Consider the following 16,999-nt stretch of genomic DNA (forward strand, 5'->3'; position numbering starts at 1 on the left):
GTGACAGACAGACAACCCAACACCTTCCCCGCCATGATCCTTGAGGCACACATTCTTTCCCGATCTGAAATAAGCGGATTAGTCAGACTTCAATGGCCAGTCTACAGACTGTGGAGAAAAGGCCGTGTGAGATTTTACATCAAGGTTGCATAGCACAGGGTTCCTCAGACTATTATTCTCCAGATGCTTTTGACTTCTCCTCCCAGAAATCCCAGCCTTTATGTCCAGTGGTTGGGAATTCTGGGAGCCAAAGTCCCAGGCAATGATTTGAGCAGCCCTGGAATAACATATCTCTGTGTTGCTGCTGTTGTGTACCTTTATGGATGCATCTACACTGTAGAAATAATGCAGTTTGACATTACTTTAAGTACTGTCGTTCCATCCTATGGGATCTTGGGATTTGTACTTTTACAAAGTCTTTAGTATTGCCTGCCAAAGAGTGCTGGTGTTAAATTGGTGTCAAACTGCATTATTTCTACAGTGTAGATGCACTTTATGTTATTTCCAGCTTGGCGATGGTAACACAGTCCTAGCATGGAGTTTCTTGGTGCACGTTTTTCCACAACTGGTTTACCATTGCTTCTTCTGAACCTGACTGTGACTTGCTCAAGATCACTCAGTGGAGTTTCCATAGCTGAGCGGGGATTCGAACCCATGTCTTCCAGAGTTTTAGTCCAACATGTAAAGCCTGGCGTGACACTGGAATTATCCATTGATTGTATTGGCACGTCTTGTGTCAAATGGCAACATTGTGCAAGTGAACAAAACAAACTCAGATGTGCAACCAACTGGAGAGAAAAAGAAGAATTTTCATCTGATATGTCTTGAAATTGAAATCACATGAACAAAAACCTACTCAAGGGTTGGAATAAAATGTTGCAGCTGGCATTGGGAATTGCCAAAAAAGGAACATACAGACACTTGGATTCTTTTCCCCTAAAAAAATATTGAGCACTACAACAACAAATACCGCAAACCTCACAACTCATTTGCTCATCTGGAGTAGTCTAGAGTATCTTAGCCTCGAATGCAGAAAAGCACTGAGTCAGCCCATCCGTCCTGCAGCAAAAGTCTGGAAGCTTTTTTGTCCGTGTTTAATTCTGAAACATATGTGCCACAGCCAGATGTCCAGAAGGAAGGTTAAAAACACAGGCATGTTAGCAAAGCAGTTCTAGCAATTCTTATCCTCACCAAGAGTGGATCTTTTGTAAATCTAGTGCCTTCTCATGATGTCACCATAGTACAACCTCAGTTTGATCATCTTGGCTTCCTGGAAGGGTTAAGGCTTGATCTGTTCAAGAACCCATTTGTTTGTCTTTTTGGCTGTTCACAGCATCCTTAGCTTTTCAAATGAGTTGAGTTTCTTCCTATTCACTTTCTTCACTGTCTAGCTTTCACATCTGTACATAGTGATAGGGAATACAATGACTTGTACAATTCTAACTTTAGTTGCTCTGTCATATATCTTTACTCTTTAGGCTCTTGTCTAGTTCTTTCATGGCTGCCCATCCCATTCCTAGTCTTCTTCTGATTTCTTGACTGTGGAACCATAGAAACATAGAGTTGGAAGTGACCCCAAGGGCCATCCAATCCAACCTCCTGCCATGCAGGAACTCTCAATCAAAGCATCCCCGACAGATGCCTGTCCAGCCTCTGCTTAAAGACCTACAAAGAAGGGGACTCCATCACAATCTCCGAGGGAGAGTGTTCCACAGTTGAACAGCCCTAGCTGTCAGGAAGTTCCTCCTAATGTTGAGGTGGAATTTCTTTTCCTTTAGCTTGCATCCATTATTCCAGGTCCTCTTTTCTGGAGCAGCAGAAAACAAGCTTGCTCCATTATCAGTATGACATCCCTTCAAATATTTAATCAATGTATGGGAAATTTTGTCTAGTTCTTTCATTCTAGTCCCTGATGATAAGCATTCTGGTCCCTGATAATCAAAATGTCCTGGTATTTCAACCCCACAAGCCCCAGGCCCACTACTCCCCTCTTGCTCCCTCTGCCTGAGCATGCCACTTTGTGCAGAATTTTAAAGCCAGATTATACAATCCCTTTCCATGCATCTGAGACTGTGCATTTCCATTTTGATCATTGGTTTCTCTGCCTCCTGGAGCATGAAGAAGATTGGTTTGCCAAGTGGTCCCAAAGGGAGGGTTCAATTTAATGCAACTCATTGGGGGCAGTCACAAGACTGCTTTGCTGGCAAGTCAGCATTCATATCTTGCCAGGACACCCACACACTCCTGACCCCCACGTTCACTATGCCATCCGAATGTTTGTCGGCTCTGTATTCAAAACCTATCAAACCCTTGTTTAAAAAATTTGTCAGGCTCTACCAGCCTCCTCTGCAGACTTGAATGCTTGTAACTCGTTTTCGAGGAGGGCATTCATTTTAGGAGGACAGAGGAAAGAAAGACATTGGGGTGGGGAGGACTAAAAGCTATTGGGGTCTTTGTTTGCATCTTTTTTTGCAAATCAGCCAAGGCTGAATCCACTGGACAGAAGCCCACTGGAGCTACACACTGGGGACACTGGTCCTGCAGATGAGAAGCAGAAAGGGTTGTTTGTTTGTGGGTCCAGAGTTCCTACACCCTCTCTGCAAATGGAGTAAACCTCAATGGGTTGTTTACATCCTGGGACAGCTGACCGGAACAGAAAAAGGCTCTATTTTCCATTGCTTAGTTCAGTCTCATTGCTTACCATTTATCCCTTTGGGTTAATCAACTGCAACTCAAGTTGATTAATCAATCATTTTCAGTGGCTCATACTAGCCTTTGCATTGGCAAGTGATCTCCCTGGCTTCATGCTAAAGCACGGCACATAAGTCTTTAGTCATGTTTAGCGTGAAGCCAGGGGAATTGGCTTCAGCAAGTCTGCTCTAACAATGAGTAAGCTCAGAGTAAGCCATTGAGAGGAGCCTGCAATTGTTCCTTTGTGGGCTGTGGCCAGGGCTATTTGCATGTGCAACACTGAGCTGTTTTACGCTTTAAAAACATTGGCCACTCATTGGTTTCTGATATGATGCAGTCTGGGTTTTTTCTGATTCCCACTACCTTTTAAACTGGATCGCAAATCAGTTTGAACTGGTTCAAATGACCCTGGTTCCCACTTGAACTGAATCGCTGAAGCAATTCAGAGAGGGGGGGCACATGCTAGACCCATTTAACCCATGTCTTTTTTGACGCTGTTTTTTTCCGTGTCTTTTTTGATAAATCAATTCTGTGCAAGTGTGGACCAGATGCGGATCGGAATTGATTTAAATTTGCCCTTCAACTAGCTGGAGCGGGTCCATTTCGAATCGATTCATTTGCAAATGTGAACCAGAAATGGGTTATTTTACAGGGGGAAAAATGCGATCTGGGCAAATGTAGTGGGAACCATGCTCCGCTGTCCAATAGATCCATCGATGCGGATTGCAAATCGATTTATTTGCAAGTGGGAATGAGACTGATGTCTTGTGTGGAAGAACTCTGGACTTAGCTTTCCATTGCTGTCAAATGTTCTTTAAGGCATTGTATAGGTCTCTTTTTTCAATGGATTTTAAAAAAAATTCCCTCTGAACAAATTTTGCCAAGAAAACCCCAAGAAGAGAGGAGAAGAGAAGAGAAGCATCCTTCATCCTGGCTGCCCCCATCATCCACCCAAAAAGAACTCCCCTCCCCAAAAAAAGTCTGATGACAGAATATTTCAGATACTATTGGGACAAAATAATAATGATAATAATAATAATAATAAGCCAGTCACACTCTCTCAGCCTCAGAGGAAGGCAATGGCAACCCCCCTCTGAACAAATCTTGCCAAGAAATCCCAGGAGAGGGTCCCCATAAGAAACTTGAAGATGCACAAGAAGAACAAAAACTCATCCTCTCCATCCCCTTTGATTTCCAGAAAAGAAGAGCAGAGAAGAGAAGAGAAGCATCTTCCATCTCCATCCTCCCCCTCATCATCATCATCCTCATCATCCTGGCTGCCTCCATCACCCAACCAAAGGAACCCCCCCCCCCAAAAAAAAAGGCTGGGCTGGAGGCCTGATCCACCAAGACCAGCCAATCAGGAGCCAGAGAGGGTCTCCATCCCTTCCCTCCTTTCTTTCTTTCTCTCTCATTCATTCCCTCCCTCCATCCCTGCCGCGGGGGCGCGCACTCGTGCCCGCGCATCCCAGCCCAGGCTTTTCTTAGAAGCCTGGCTGCTGCAGCTCTTTCTCTTCGCTGAACAAAGGCTTGGAGGATCCCTGGCTTGGCTTGATCTCTTTGGACGAGCTGCGATCTGCCTCTCTCAACTCGTTCCTTTGGAGGATCTGGGGCACAAAAGGATCCTTTTTCCTCTTTGGAAGAAAATGCATGGGATGCATGGAGGGCAAAGCTGGCCAGGAGCTGCCTTTTAAATGGTTTGCAAGCCATCGCGATCCCAGCCTTGGGTAAGTCGATCCTGGCTCAGGGACTTGGGAGGTTTGGGAAATGGAGAGGGGTGTGTTTTTGATCCCAAACTGGAGGGGCTGCCATCCAGGCAGGCTGGCCCGAGGTGTCCTCCTTTCCCCGGACACGTCCTACATTTCAGCATTCTAAGAGGCATAGGTTTGCATTTCTAGGAATGGGGGGTTTAAAAAAAGCTTTTGTTGGGTCATGGCCTCCATTGTTCCTTGCAGAGAGATCTTTGTAGCCCCTTCGAGACTCACTGGAAGAGAGACTATGTAACACTTTGGAGGCTAAGAAAGAATAGAAAGAGAGATGCACTGAAAGAAAGAATAGAGAAAGAGATCTTGGAGCATCTTGGAGACTTATAGCGAAATCTTGTGGCACCCTTGAGATTAAGAAAGAATGTATAGAGAGATTTTGTTGCACCTTTGAGACTGAAAGAATATGTAGAGAGAGATCTTGTAGCACCTTTGAGACTCACTGAAAGAATATATAGAGATCTTGTGGCACCTTTGAGACTAAGAAAGGATATAGAGAGAGATCTTGTAGCACCTTGGAGACTTATAGAGAGATCTTGTGGCATCTTTGAGACCAAAGAACATGTCGTAGTTTGAACATTGGACTCTTGCTCTGCAGACCAAGGTTCGAACCAGAACTCAGCCATGCAAACCCATTGAGTGACCTTGGGCAAGTCACACTCTCTCGGCCTCGGATGATGACAATGGCAAACCCCCCTCTGAAGAAACTTGCAAAGAAAACCCCACCATAGGTTCACTATAAGGTCTACATAAGTTGGAAGGTACTTGAAGGCATGCAATGATGGCAACAACTCTGAATTTTCAGCCAGAGAGCTGTAGTGCCTCCTTAAAGTACAAACCCCACGATTCCACAGGATAGAAAAACACACAAAAACACAATATTCAAAGTAACAGGAAGGAAATTGAGAGAATGCAAGGGAATATAACATTTTTGTACCGGGTTCATTGATTCCACCCAAAGCCTCAATCCTATTCATTCCCAACTAAAGCCAACTGGTTGAATCAAATATCGGATGGTAAATCAACGCATCATTAGATCCCATTGATTCACTGGATCTGCTCTAGTTGGGACTAGCTACAGGATTGAAGCCCCAAGGTCCATCCATCAATTCACAAAGCGCCCACGGACCACAGATTAAGAATCCCTGTTCTAGTTTAAACGCAGACATCTAACTTGTAAAACATACATTTCAGATTGAAGTCTCTGGTTCTATGAGAGCTTGCTTTTGGTGTCTGACAGCGTGGAATTTTTCAAAGCCACATTTATTTAATTGGAAAACTCTTGCTTAGTTGTTTCAAGTAAATGCGTGTGTCAAGATGTGGTGAAACATTTTTGGCCAAGGGAAGGAGTGGTGAATAAGCTGTGATTTGGCTCCATGTATGAAAAAGTGTGGTGTAGTGGTTTGAGCATCAGACTATGACTCTGGAGACCAAGGTTCGAATCCCCGTTTGGCCATGGAAACCAGCTGGGTGGCCTTGGGCAAGTCACACTTTCTCAGCCTCAGAGGGAGGCCAAAACCACCCCACTCTGAAGAAATCTTGGCAAGAAAATTCCTTGATAAGTTCACCTTTGGGTCTCCGTATGAAGACATACCACAACAACCATATTGAGATCTAGCAGGGTATAGTGGTTTGAGTGCTGGGCTCTCTCTCTGGAGACTAGGGTTTAGATCACCACTTTGCCATGAAAATCAGCCAAGTGACTTTGGGCGAGTCACACCTTCTCAGCCTCAGAGAAAGGGAAAAGGGAAACCTCCTCCGAACAAGAAAATCCCTTGATAGGGTTGCCTTAGAGCCATCATAAGTGACTTGAAGGCACACAACAACATGAAAGCTGCTACCCAGTGAGATAGTCCATCATATGTTCAGATAAAACGTAGATCTAAATGTTCAAAATTTTAATAGTGGGGATCATGCTGCCAGGATTAAGGATTTTCATTAATGTCACTGGGAAAGATGCCAATGCATACTCCATTGTCCCATGGAAACAGATAGGACAGGGAGCGCAGCCCAACAAATATGTATTAAGGAGATGTCCTGCACTGTCATCAATAGGGCTTGGCTCCTGGTATGTTTCGAACAGCAACTTCAGATGCTAAATTCTGGTTAATCCCCCATGGACTTCATTCTTTTATGTCTGGAATCTGAAATGCTTATTAAATCATTCCACCCATGAATATAAATATTGTCTGGGTGGCTTGCGTGCACAAAACTAAACCAGAAAGACACACAAGAGTAAGATTTTTAATATGAAAATGATGGATAAATCTGGCATTAAAGTCTCCTCACAAATTAAAAATTAAGATACTGGAATAATAATAATAATAATAATAGTCTCCTCTGGTGACCAGAAAGACAATAAACATGGTGGCCAAATCATCGCTGTGACGGCTCTCTGGAAAACTTTAGATTTGGTTTCATGACAAAGGAATGGAATCCTAAACTCTTAATTGAAAGGGACCAAAAAGGTCATGTAGTCTAACCTCCTGCCATGCAGGAATACACAACTCAAGCGCTCCCAAAACTGTCAATTCGAAGGCTTTCATGGCTGGCATCCCTTGTTTTTTGTGGGTTTTTTGGGCTATGTGGCCATGTTCTGGAAGAGTTTATTCCTGACGTTTTGCCTGCATCTGTGGCTGGCATCTTCTCAAGATGTTCAGAAATATGTGCATTTGTATGCATAGGGGCAGAGGAAAAAACCAAACCAACCTGGAGTGGCCCCAGTTGTGTGGCTGCACATAATGTGATTTATCAGAACGTCGTGCAATGGAAAGGGATAGTTTTCCCAAACTCAGTTCAGTGTTTGTAGACAAGCCCACGGTCGCTGCGGATCAGGTAACCCAAAGTTTAAACTGGATTTTCCTATCAGTGTAGTAGATGCATCCTCGGTGGACATGCTGATCGTGGCTCTGCTTTCTGTATTCAGTTTGGAACGATGAGTGTTTGTGAAGATCCACTTTGGATCACGGCTTGGAAAAGTTCCTTTTGGGGTTTACAGCTCCCAGAATTCTCCCCCCAAAGCAACTTTTCCTACTGTTTTGCAAGGGAGCAGCGGAGAAAGAACACACTTTTAAAAGGCCTAATTTGTTTCAGCATTTGGAAGAAGAAGCAGCTTACCCAGCTGTATGATGGCTCTTCATTCTCCAAAGTTTAAGGACATGGGATTGACTATCTGGATAGTGGCCTTGAATTCTAGATTATACTCCTTTCAACACACAGGATTCCCAGGGTGTTTGCCTGTGAGGGTTTGTTTTGGAAGCCCTGACCTTATCAAATGGTTTTGGAAACCATAACATAGCATGTAACTAAGCGCAATTATGTGTGACTGATGCGATCCCGCATTGATTCCCTATTTATCTCCTGCTTTCCCTTCCTTCACTTGCCTCTGGTGTTTCCCCCTTGTGGTTAAGCAATCCTAGGCTCCTGCCGCACTGCAGAAATAAAGTAGTTTGACACCACTTTTACTTCCATGGCTCAATGCTATGGGTTTCTGGGAAGTGTAGTTTGGTGGAGTATCAGAGCTCTCTGACAGGGGATGTTCTTTGCGTCCACAAAGCTACAAATCCCAGCATTCCATAGCATTGAGTCATGGCAGTTAAAGTGGTATCAAACTGAATTATCTCTGCAGTGTGGCAGCAACGCTAGTAATTGCAAAGTGGCACACACACCAGCAGTACTACAGTTAGGAACTGACGCTCCCAGAGATTGTTGGACTGCAAATCCCAGCAGCCCTTACCCTTGAGTATGCAGGTTAAGGATGATGGGAGTTAAAGCAACGTCCGGAGAGTTTACATGTTCCACTACCACTTTATCTGTTATGAAAAAGCCTTTCTAAGGCGCATCTGGAAGGGCCAAATAAAACAGCCTCATCTAGTTTTCACAGCAAGCTGTTCAAATGAAGTCATGGATGATTGGGCCCAAATCCAAGGCTTTCCTTCTCCTTGGAGTTTTAATCCAGATGCAAGAAAAAAGTGGGAATTTATCCTGGTTTTGAGCAGAACATCCAGCTATTTGCACATATATGTGGACCCAGTGTGGCATAGTGGTTAGTGTATTGGACTATACCTCTGGAGGTCAAGGTTTGATTCTCATCTTGATCGTGAAACCCTGTGGATGCCCTTGGGCAAGTCACACTCTCTCAGCCTCAGGGAAAGGCAATAGCAAACCTCTTCTGAAGAAATCCAAGAAATCCCCATGATAGGTTCGCATTAGGGTCGCCAAAAATTAGAAATACTCGAAGGCACACAACAATATGTGGACTGTGTTCCGGGGGACAAAAGTTCAGAAATATGTACATTTGCAATATGGGAGGAGGGGAAAAATTGCACCGGAGGAGTTACAAATACCTATTGGAGTGTTCTCTCTAGGAGTCTCTCCAGGTCCTTCAGTGCGACATTTGGTTAAAGCTGACCATAGAGTTGTGCTGGAGGACCTATATATTCCTAGAGAGAACATATCAATAAAGTCCATGAATAACCAAATCCACAAAAGTCAAAGCCACAAATGTGGAGGGGCGAGTGTACTCCTACTGATGGTATTGTCTGAAGAACTCCAACTTATGCTGCTGATAAGGGCCATCTGGTGCTTACAGTTTTCTTGGATGATTATGCTTCTTTCTTGATGCACAGCCAGATATGGATGCTCCGTAAGGAAGCTGCTGGCTTTGAGCCACCTATTTAATGTCATGGTTGGTCTTATATCATTTGGATGACTGCGGTTAGTTGTGGCAACAGCTGTGCATCTGCCTTTCCCCTCTTTTCCACATCACATTTCTCCTGGGAATATTTCTGAGTCTGCATACCCATCGCTGCAGGCTGTATTGGTCAAGATCTTGTATACTTTTAGCACAACATGACATGTACCTGTGGATCCCACAGTTGTACAAATGGTCCAAAGGTCTTGAGAGCTCACCTGTGGTGTAGTGATGAATTAGCACCTCACCAAGTGTGTCAAAACATTGAGAGAGGGCAGTGTCTACTTTCGGAATGATTGGTTACACTAGGAACTCCATATCCATTGCTTCTAAGAAAGCACAACTCCTTGTACAACAGTTTTTCTCCGCTGTAATGTCGCAGTGGGATTTTGGCCTCTTATTCCCTGCAGTGCCAAAGGGAGTCATGGGTAGATCCCATAGAATAGTAACCTGGTATCAAAATCCTCCTGAACTTAGAGCACATCATCACCTACATATCCGCCAACATTCCCAGATATTCTGCATTCCCTCAACCTGGCAATCTTTCACAGAATCATAGAATCTTAAATGCTGGTACCATAAAGGCCATCATTTAAAAAAAAGGACCAGGTAGGAGATGATGGGAAAGATTTTGGTCCATCCACCAGTCAGTGCAGGTGCCTTCAGCCTTCAAAATGATTTGAGTTATAATTCTATTATTCCTTACCATTGGTCATTGTGGCTGGACATCGGATGTCCAAAACACCTTCAAGGCCAAAGGTTCCCCCATTCTTTGGGGAGACAGTACTGTGTTTGTGAAGCAATAATGTCACTTGACCTAAAGCAGCCACCTGTATTCCTAAAACAACTAGCTAATGTTCTGCTTTCCTCACTTGCAAGGTGTGCCTCCCTATAGAAGCAGGAGCATCGCTCTGCATTGGTTGTTATTGCCACCTTCAAAGCAGCTACATGTTCGTTCTAGTTTGGGTGAGGGAATGGTGGGGCTTCAGATCCTTTAGGTCATGGCAGAGATGCTGCTAGTGCTGCTCTCACATAAATAGACAGCTCCACTCTGATGTGCATGGGGGGGGGGCAAAAGCAGTAGGATTTGGCTGAAAAGTACCTTGCAAACCTGATTAAAGGCCTTCCGAAAGCATATCGTTTTCATAACCCTGGCAAGTTGCAATGAACAGAAGTTTAAAAACAACCCATAGGTTATACACAGAGAGAGTATCTTTGCAAGTCCTTTTTACCAAGTCCAGCACAGTTGGGGTGATGCTACAGAGAAAGCCCTCTAACATGGGCCCACTAGCTTAGCCTTTCCTTTTGTCCCCAAATTTCTAGCATTGCAGAGGGTGAGACATTGAACATCATTTACAACTAGAACTCTTAACATTGGCTGTGTTAGCCTTTGCTTGTTGCCTTTGCCTTCTGCTTTTCTTTGCATGTCCAAACTGCATTTCCAAATGCTCACCTGAGATTTTAAGTTACTGCGATGCTAGAAATTTGGGAATGGAAGGAAAAAAATCATAGCAACATCCCTGAGTGTGAGCCTGCCTGACCAAATTTGCAAAACCTCTTTGGCAAAGGTTTTCCGTCCTCTTGGACAATGGATCAAAACAAAACCCAGAACCCAATGAGTAATACTTATTCCAGAGGCAGTAGAAAAAACAATAGTCCTTTTTTTCACCACTTTTTTGGGAAGAAGTTTTGCAATTCATATTAAAGCGTTGCTTTGACTTGACAACAATGAGAGCATGGATTCCTTAGCCAGCTTTCATATTTACATTTCCCCTGCTTTTTGAGTGAATGGTCGCAGGAAATCCAAAAGGTCAGAGCTGTGGGTGCAGTTTGGTATGCTTTATATAACTAATGCACATATTTATTCAACTGGGCACAAACAAACCTATGTTTTGAGTCGGCATAAATGCAAGCACTCATAACAGTAAGCCCAAATATAGATGTGTCAGGCTGGGAGACCATGTTTTTTTTCCAAAGTAACTCCAGGGGAAGGAAAGCAATAGGTTTATGCATCAAAAGAGAAAAAGCCTAGGTGTCTGTGTTGATCCTTGGGGAAGAGAGTCCAAAAGCAACTGTTGCTTTGATGAGTATCAGCTCTCAAGGAATCATGAAAAGGCAAGGAAAATTAAAATGGCAGGGTTCAGAAAATTGTAGAGTCAAGGGCCATCTAGTTGAATCCTCTGCCATCTAGGGAGTCTACCATTAAAGCATTCACAAAGACTGGCCACCCAACCTCTGTTTAAAGACTTCCAAAGGAAGACTTCCAAAGCCATGTTCCATGGCTGAGCTCTTGGAGTCAGGAAATTCTTCCTAGGTGGAATATCTTTCCTTGTAACTTGAAGCAAGTTTATCCTTATTCTCCATGAGTCTGCCCTGTCCCTTTTTCAAGCAATCCAGAATAGATTTATCTTTATTCTCCATGAGTCTGCCTTGTCCCTTTACAAGTAGATCTCAGTTAGCAAGCAGAAACGTTCCTGGATGTAACTTCATTAACAGAGAATTTGGTCCCAGAGACAGAGGTACCATGGAAAGGATGGAAAGAATGGGGTAGGTTCCTACACCACAAAAAAGGAAGAGCAGCTCAATATATTTCATCGGAAATTTTATCAAAAACTAACAATATTATTTTATTGTTATATTGTCTTTTGTAATCTGCCTTGACTCCCTCGGGAAAAGGCAGATGATGATGATGATGATGATGATGATGATGATGATGATGATGATGATGATGATTATGGCCATGTGAAACCAAATCACGTAAGCCTTGCATGAATAAACAAAAACGTTTCGAACCTTCTAGAGACCACTTGATAGCTTCTTCCAAAATTCATCCAGGGATGACTTCTTCTTCACCAGACTCAATTTTTCTTAAGATCTTCATTTTGGTAGCTAAACTTACAGATTTAAACTCCCTCCCCGAACATACGGAGGCTATTCTGCCCTCCTCCTTTCTCTCTGATGTGTTATGGATAGTCAGAAAAGTCTGGTGGTAGGTGCAGTTTACCTTGCCTTGCAGTAGAGAAAAATGAGATTTGGTCCCAGCAAAACCTTTATTGCATCATTTACCTCAACCACACAGTTGCAACCCTGCACCAAAAATCTGTGTTCATGCAGACCTCCTTCATCTTCCCAGTGCTGATGCTCTTAAAAATCATTTCAGCTGCTAAAAACCCACCCAGCTCTAATCTTAACCCAATAGCTACGGACCCATAAGCAATACATTAAATAAGCATTGCATAGAAAAATCCATGCCCTATCACACATAGGATACTGTCTCCAAGACCTGCAGATGGACATTTCCTTAAAAGAATTGATATCTGATCTTGAAAAATTACAGTTTAATGGCTTGAGACAAGCCATTAAAATTGCATGCCAATAAATGTTGACCAGTTGATCTTGAAGCTCCTTTTCTTTGCTCACTTCCTTCTCGGCCTCAATTTCAGAAAACAAGCAAAATGTTTTGAGTTACTCCAGTGAACTTTGGCGTCCAGTATTGCCTAACGTTTGCTGTCTGATGTGGTTCTAGGGTTCCAAACGCTGGGATACTTTCCTTAGAGTTTCTCTCTGTTGCTTTACATGCTGGGTCAGATGTTAGATCACTCATTACAAGAGGAAGCGAGCAAGTTGGGACGTCTGCTCTTTTTCATGCCAGAGCTGATTGCTTCCTTCTGCCATATCGCAGGGGACTCCAAGCAGTTCTTCCCGCATTGCCTTTGCGTGCTTAATCTCCCTGTGACTTGTTTCCCCTTATTCCAATCCCCAGACAACAACTGGACTCTGCATCCAAACAAGATCTCCTCGAGTTTCCTGTTTTCTTCTCTCTTGATTCACAGGGGTCCAGCTGATAATACTATAGGAAGCTGCTGTGTGCTAGCCAAGACCCTTTGCCCATTGTCCATTCTGCCTGGGCTGTCAAGGAGCAGTCTTGCCCATTCCCTGCTATCTGATTTTTTGTTTGTTTGTTTTGCACAAACAGGGCTAGAATGTGAATTTTGCATGGAATAAGTCCCAAACTTGAAAGATTCTTGTCAGTTCAGGTTTCTCGTTGTTAAGGTTTCCCAACAATGCTTTTGACTATGCTTTCCATCCCTGCTTTAGAATGATCATGTCTATAAGTGGTCTCTCCTTCCCATAACAGCTTCTCCTAACCTCTGGGGAAGGACTATGGCTGAGTAGTGCAACATGGGTTTTGCATGAAGGAGATGCCAAATTCAATCACCAGCATCTCCACTGAAAAGGATCAGGTGGTAGGTAAGGCAACAGACATTTCCCTGAGGACTTGCAGTGGTTTTCCTAGCCAGAATACAGAATATTGCGGGTAGATGGGGAGGACGCCTGACCTATTGTAATGAACCTTCCTCCTTCCAGAGGGGAAACACTTGGGATACAAATGAATAAATAACAAAAGTGATAAAGTCATGGGGTGTGGTGCGGTGATGTCCAGAGAACTATATTAGCCTTCTTCTCCTTAAGTGTCTGAATTATCAAGGGGAACAGGGTTGGTTTGGGAAAACAGGAAACATTGAGTAAGTGACAGAAGGTCATCCTGTGGGCTGACCGATAATTGAGAATTCAGAGGGCAAGATTTGAGTCATGCAGAACAATTGCTCTGCAAAGAATAGTGCAAATGCTATTGTGACAGGATAAAGAACATGGTGTAGTGGTCTGAGTGTAGGACTACGACTTTGGAGGCCAAGTTTTAAATCCCCATTCCACCACGGAAGCCCACTAGGTGACCTTGGGCGAGTCACACTATCTCAGCCTCAGAGAAAGGCCATGACAAACCCCCTCTGGAAAACAAAATCTTGCCAAGAAAACCTTGTGATAGGTTTGCCTTGAGGTCACCATAAATCAGAAACAACTTGTAGACTATGGGGCTCGACAGTCCGCCCTGAAAGGGTGGGCTGGAACCACCCGTTTTTACTTCTGACAGAGGCTGCTTTTTAGTCTGCACAGTAGGTGCCATGAGTGCACCAATGGCATACTTGCGCACAACAATGACACACATGCGGCACGACAACATGTAGACACTGTGCCACGCTTGCATCATCATGGTGGCCCCCATGCAGACAGGGCCGAGCAATGATGGCGCCACAGTGCGCAGTAGGGCTCAGGAGCATGCAGATGCTCCGCACTCTGGAGACCTAAAATTGGCCCCAAACCGCCGCTTTCCAGCAGTCTGTATCAGGCCTATAAGACTTATAAAATTTCTGTAATGATGAAGTATTTGACTCAAGGAACTGGAATTTGATAAGAGGATTAAATGACAAAGAATGGGAAATAAGGGAGGTGGGAATGTGAGTAAAAAAGGTTAATAAATGCATACTGAACGATATGAAAACTGAACTGAAATCAAACAAAAGTGCAACAAAATAGAAACATGAGGTGTATTTTGTTTATTGTTAAATTATATGTTGTATATTTCTTCAAAGTATGAAATGCAGGAATTTATATTATAAAGGGATTATCTGAAAGTCGTGAAGTTTTGACATCGCAGTATTCATAGTAAAGGAAAGGAAGGCCTGTTACAGACAGCCAAAATAAAGCTGCTTTGAGTCACAGTGGAGGTATGGTGTTTCAATGATGCATGCGTCCTAAGAGTCCAGAAGTCGCACCAAAGCCACGCTCCAGACTGGAGCATGGCTTTGGTGTGGCTTCTGGACTTTTAGGACGCATGCATCATTGAAACACCATACCTCCACTGTGACTCGAAGCAGCTTTATTTTGGCTGTCTGTAACAGGCCGAAGTCTTTTAATGTAATTTTTTAGCTAAATGTTTGTCCTTTGTACAGTTGTTTCATGTATTTGTTGGGTTTTTAATTTAAAAAAAGCAACTTGCAGGCACACAACAACAACAGTATTGTGTGTGGGATCCTGCACGTACATTTTGAAAACTCGAACATGTCCTTGGACTCCATCATGACTAATAGAAAAATTGAGAACTGATCTCTTCTCCTTTCTTTGTTTCCCTCAGGAGAAAGACACCTTTTGTGGCTATGTGGCAAGGGGCCTTTGAGCAGCATCGCTGGATGGTGCTCCTTAAGGAGGACAGAGCTTCCTGACTTTCACTGAATGGCGTCCGCTTCATGAGGCTTTGCGAAGGGCAGAGCTGGCATGGGAAATCACAGCAACAACCATACCTGCTTGATGGATGATTCCTTCAAGTACAACCTCTACGGCGCGGTGTACAGCGTGGTCTTCATCCTGGGCTTGATCACCAACTGCGCCTCTTTGTTTGTCTTCTGCTTTCGCATCAACATGAGGAATGAGACCACCATTTTCATGACCAACCTGGCCGTCTCTGACCTGCTCTTTGTATTCACTCTCCCCTTCAAGATCTTCTACAACTTCAACCGACACTGGCCATTCGGGGACCCTTTGTGCAGGATCTCTGGGACGGCTTTCCTGACCAACATCTATGGGAGCATGCTGTTCCTCACTTGCATCAGCGTCGACCGCTTCCTAGCGATCGTCTATCCGTTTAGATCTCGTACGATCAGGACAAGGAGGAATTCGGCCATTGTTTGCACAGGTGTCTGGATTCTGGTTCTCAGTGGAGGGATCTCAGCGTCCTTGTTTTCTACCACAAACACCACCAACAATAGCACCACATGCTTTGAGGGATTTTCCAAAAGCATATGGAAGACCTACTTGTCCAAGATTACAATATTTATTGAAGTGGTTGGCTTCATTATTCCCCTTCTGCTCAACCTCACGTGTTCATCCTTGGTCCTGAGGACTCTCCGGAAACCGGCCACGCTCTCGCAAATTGGCACTAACAAAGAGAAAGTGCTCAAGATGATTGTTGTGCATGTGGCCATCTTTGTGGTGTGCTTTGTGCCCTACAACTCCATCCTTTTCTTGTACGCTCTCGTTCGCTCGCAGGCCATTGCGAACTGTTCCTTGGAGAGGTTTGTGAGGACTTTCTATCCCATCACGTTGTGTATCGCCACCCTCAACTGTTGCTTTGACCCTTTCATCTACTACTTCACATCAGAATCTTTCCAGAAATCTTTCTATATAACCCCTCACCTCAAAACAGATTCCTTGTTCAGAACTGAAACTCCTTTAACAAAGCTTGGCTTGCCAGCCATGCAGGAAGAAATGAGACATAGGGCTATTACAAATGGGGTAGAGGTGACATCTGAGTCAAGTTTTTGATACTGGAGTTTTCTGTTCCGCCAGTAGACTGGAAATTGAATTCCATTCAGAACTCAATTTTGACATTTTTCTGGAAGCAGAATTGAAAACCATCCAAGATGGGAACTGTATAGGAAAATGTGTGTGCGCAAGTGCATAAGTGTATATGTATGCATAATGCATGTATCTGCACAGCCAGATGTTTCTCTGGCCTCATGAAAACTCATCATCCCATTTTTAACTCAAGTAACATTGCCCATACCTATGTCTTGCTTTTAAAGCTATGAAATAATAAAATGTTTTACCTCGTCTTGATTTTCGGCATTGCGGATTATTTGGGATTACTATATGTTTTCCTCTGACATAGAAGAAATTCCCTGTTCATGGGCATATTTTGTCTTGCCCTGAATGGGCCGGGTACATGAAGTTCCCATCTTTTATACTTACTGTGGCTGTTCTTTGAACCCCAACTACCTTCCAAAATAAGCAATATCATAAATAGAGCTCCATTTGTGAGTGGAACAAATGGGAGAAGGCACTTCTTAAAGTATGCTATATACTTGACTCTAAGTCAATCTCATATATAAGTCAAGGCCAAAATTATGGATTTGCTATGACTCATGGATTAGTTGAGGGTAAAACGTAGGGGCATGTAACAAAGGATGAAGCTAAGAAAAACAATGCCAAAGAACTTAATCCCATAGGTATAACT

The 16,999-nt window shown here is 43.6% G+C and overlaps 1 protein-coding gene across 1 annotated transcript; it reads left to right on the forward strand.

Moving 5' to 3' along the window:
• Nucleotides 1–4,220: 4,220 nt before the first annotated feature.
• LPAR4 (lysophosphatidic acid receptor 4) lies at nucleotides 4,221–16,587 on the forward strand. Its single transcript, XM_089537172.1, has 2 exons — nucleotides 4,221–4,418; nucleotides 15,122–16,587. Exon 2 carries the CDS (start codon nucleotides 15,262–15,264, stop codon nucleotides 16,306–16,308), a length of 1,047 nt encoding a protein of 348 aa, XP_089393298.1. The 5' UTR covers nucleotides 4,221–4,418; nucleotides 15,122–15,261; the 3' UTR covers nucleotides 16,309–16,587.
• The last annotated feature ends 412 nt before the right edge of the window (nucleotides 16,588–16,999 follow it).

The sequence above is a fragment of the Sceloporus occidentalis genome, unplaced genomic scaffold (genome assembly GCF_023333645.1).
Source record: "Sceloporus occidentalis isolate IW3139 unplaced genomic scaffold, rSceOcc1.0.p SCAF_8, whole genome shotgun sequence".
NCBI classification, from domain to species: domain Eukaryota; kingdom Metazoa; phylum Chordata; class Lepidosauria; order Squamata; family Phrynosomatidae; genus Sceloporus; species Sceloporus occidentalis.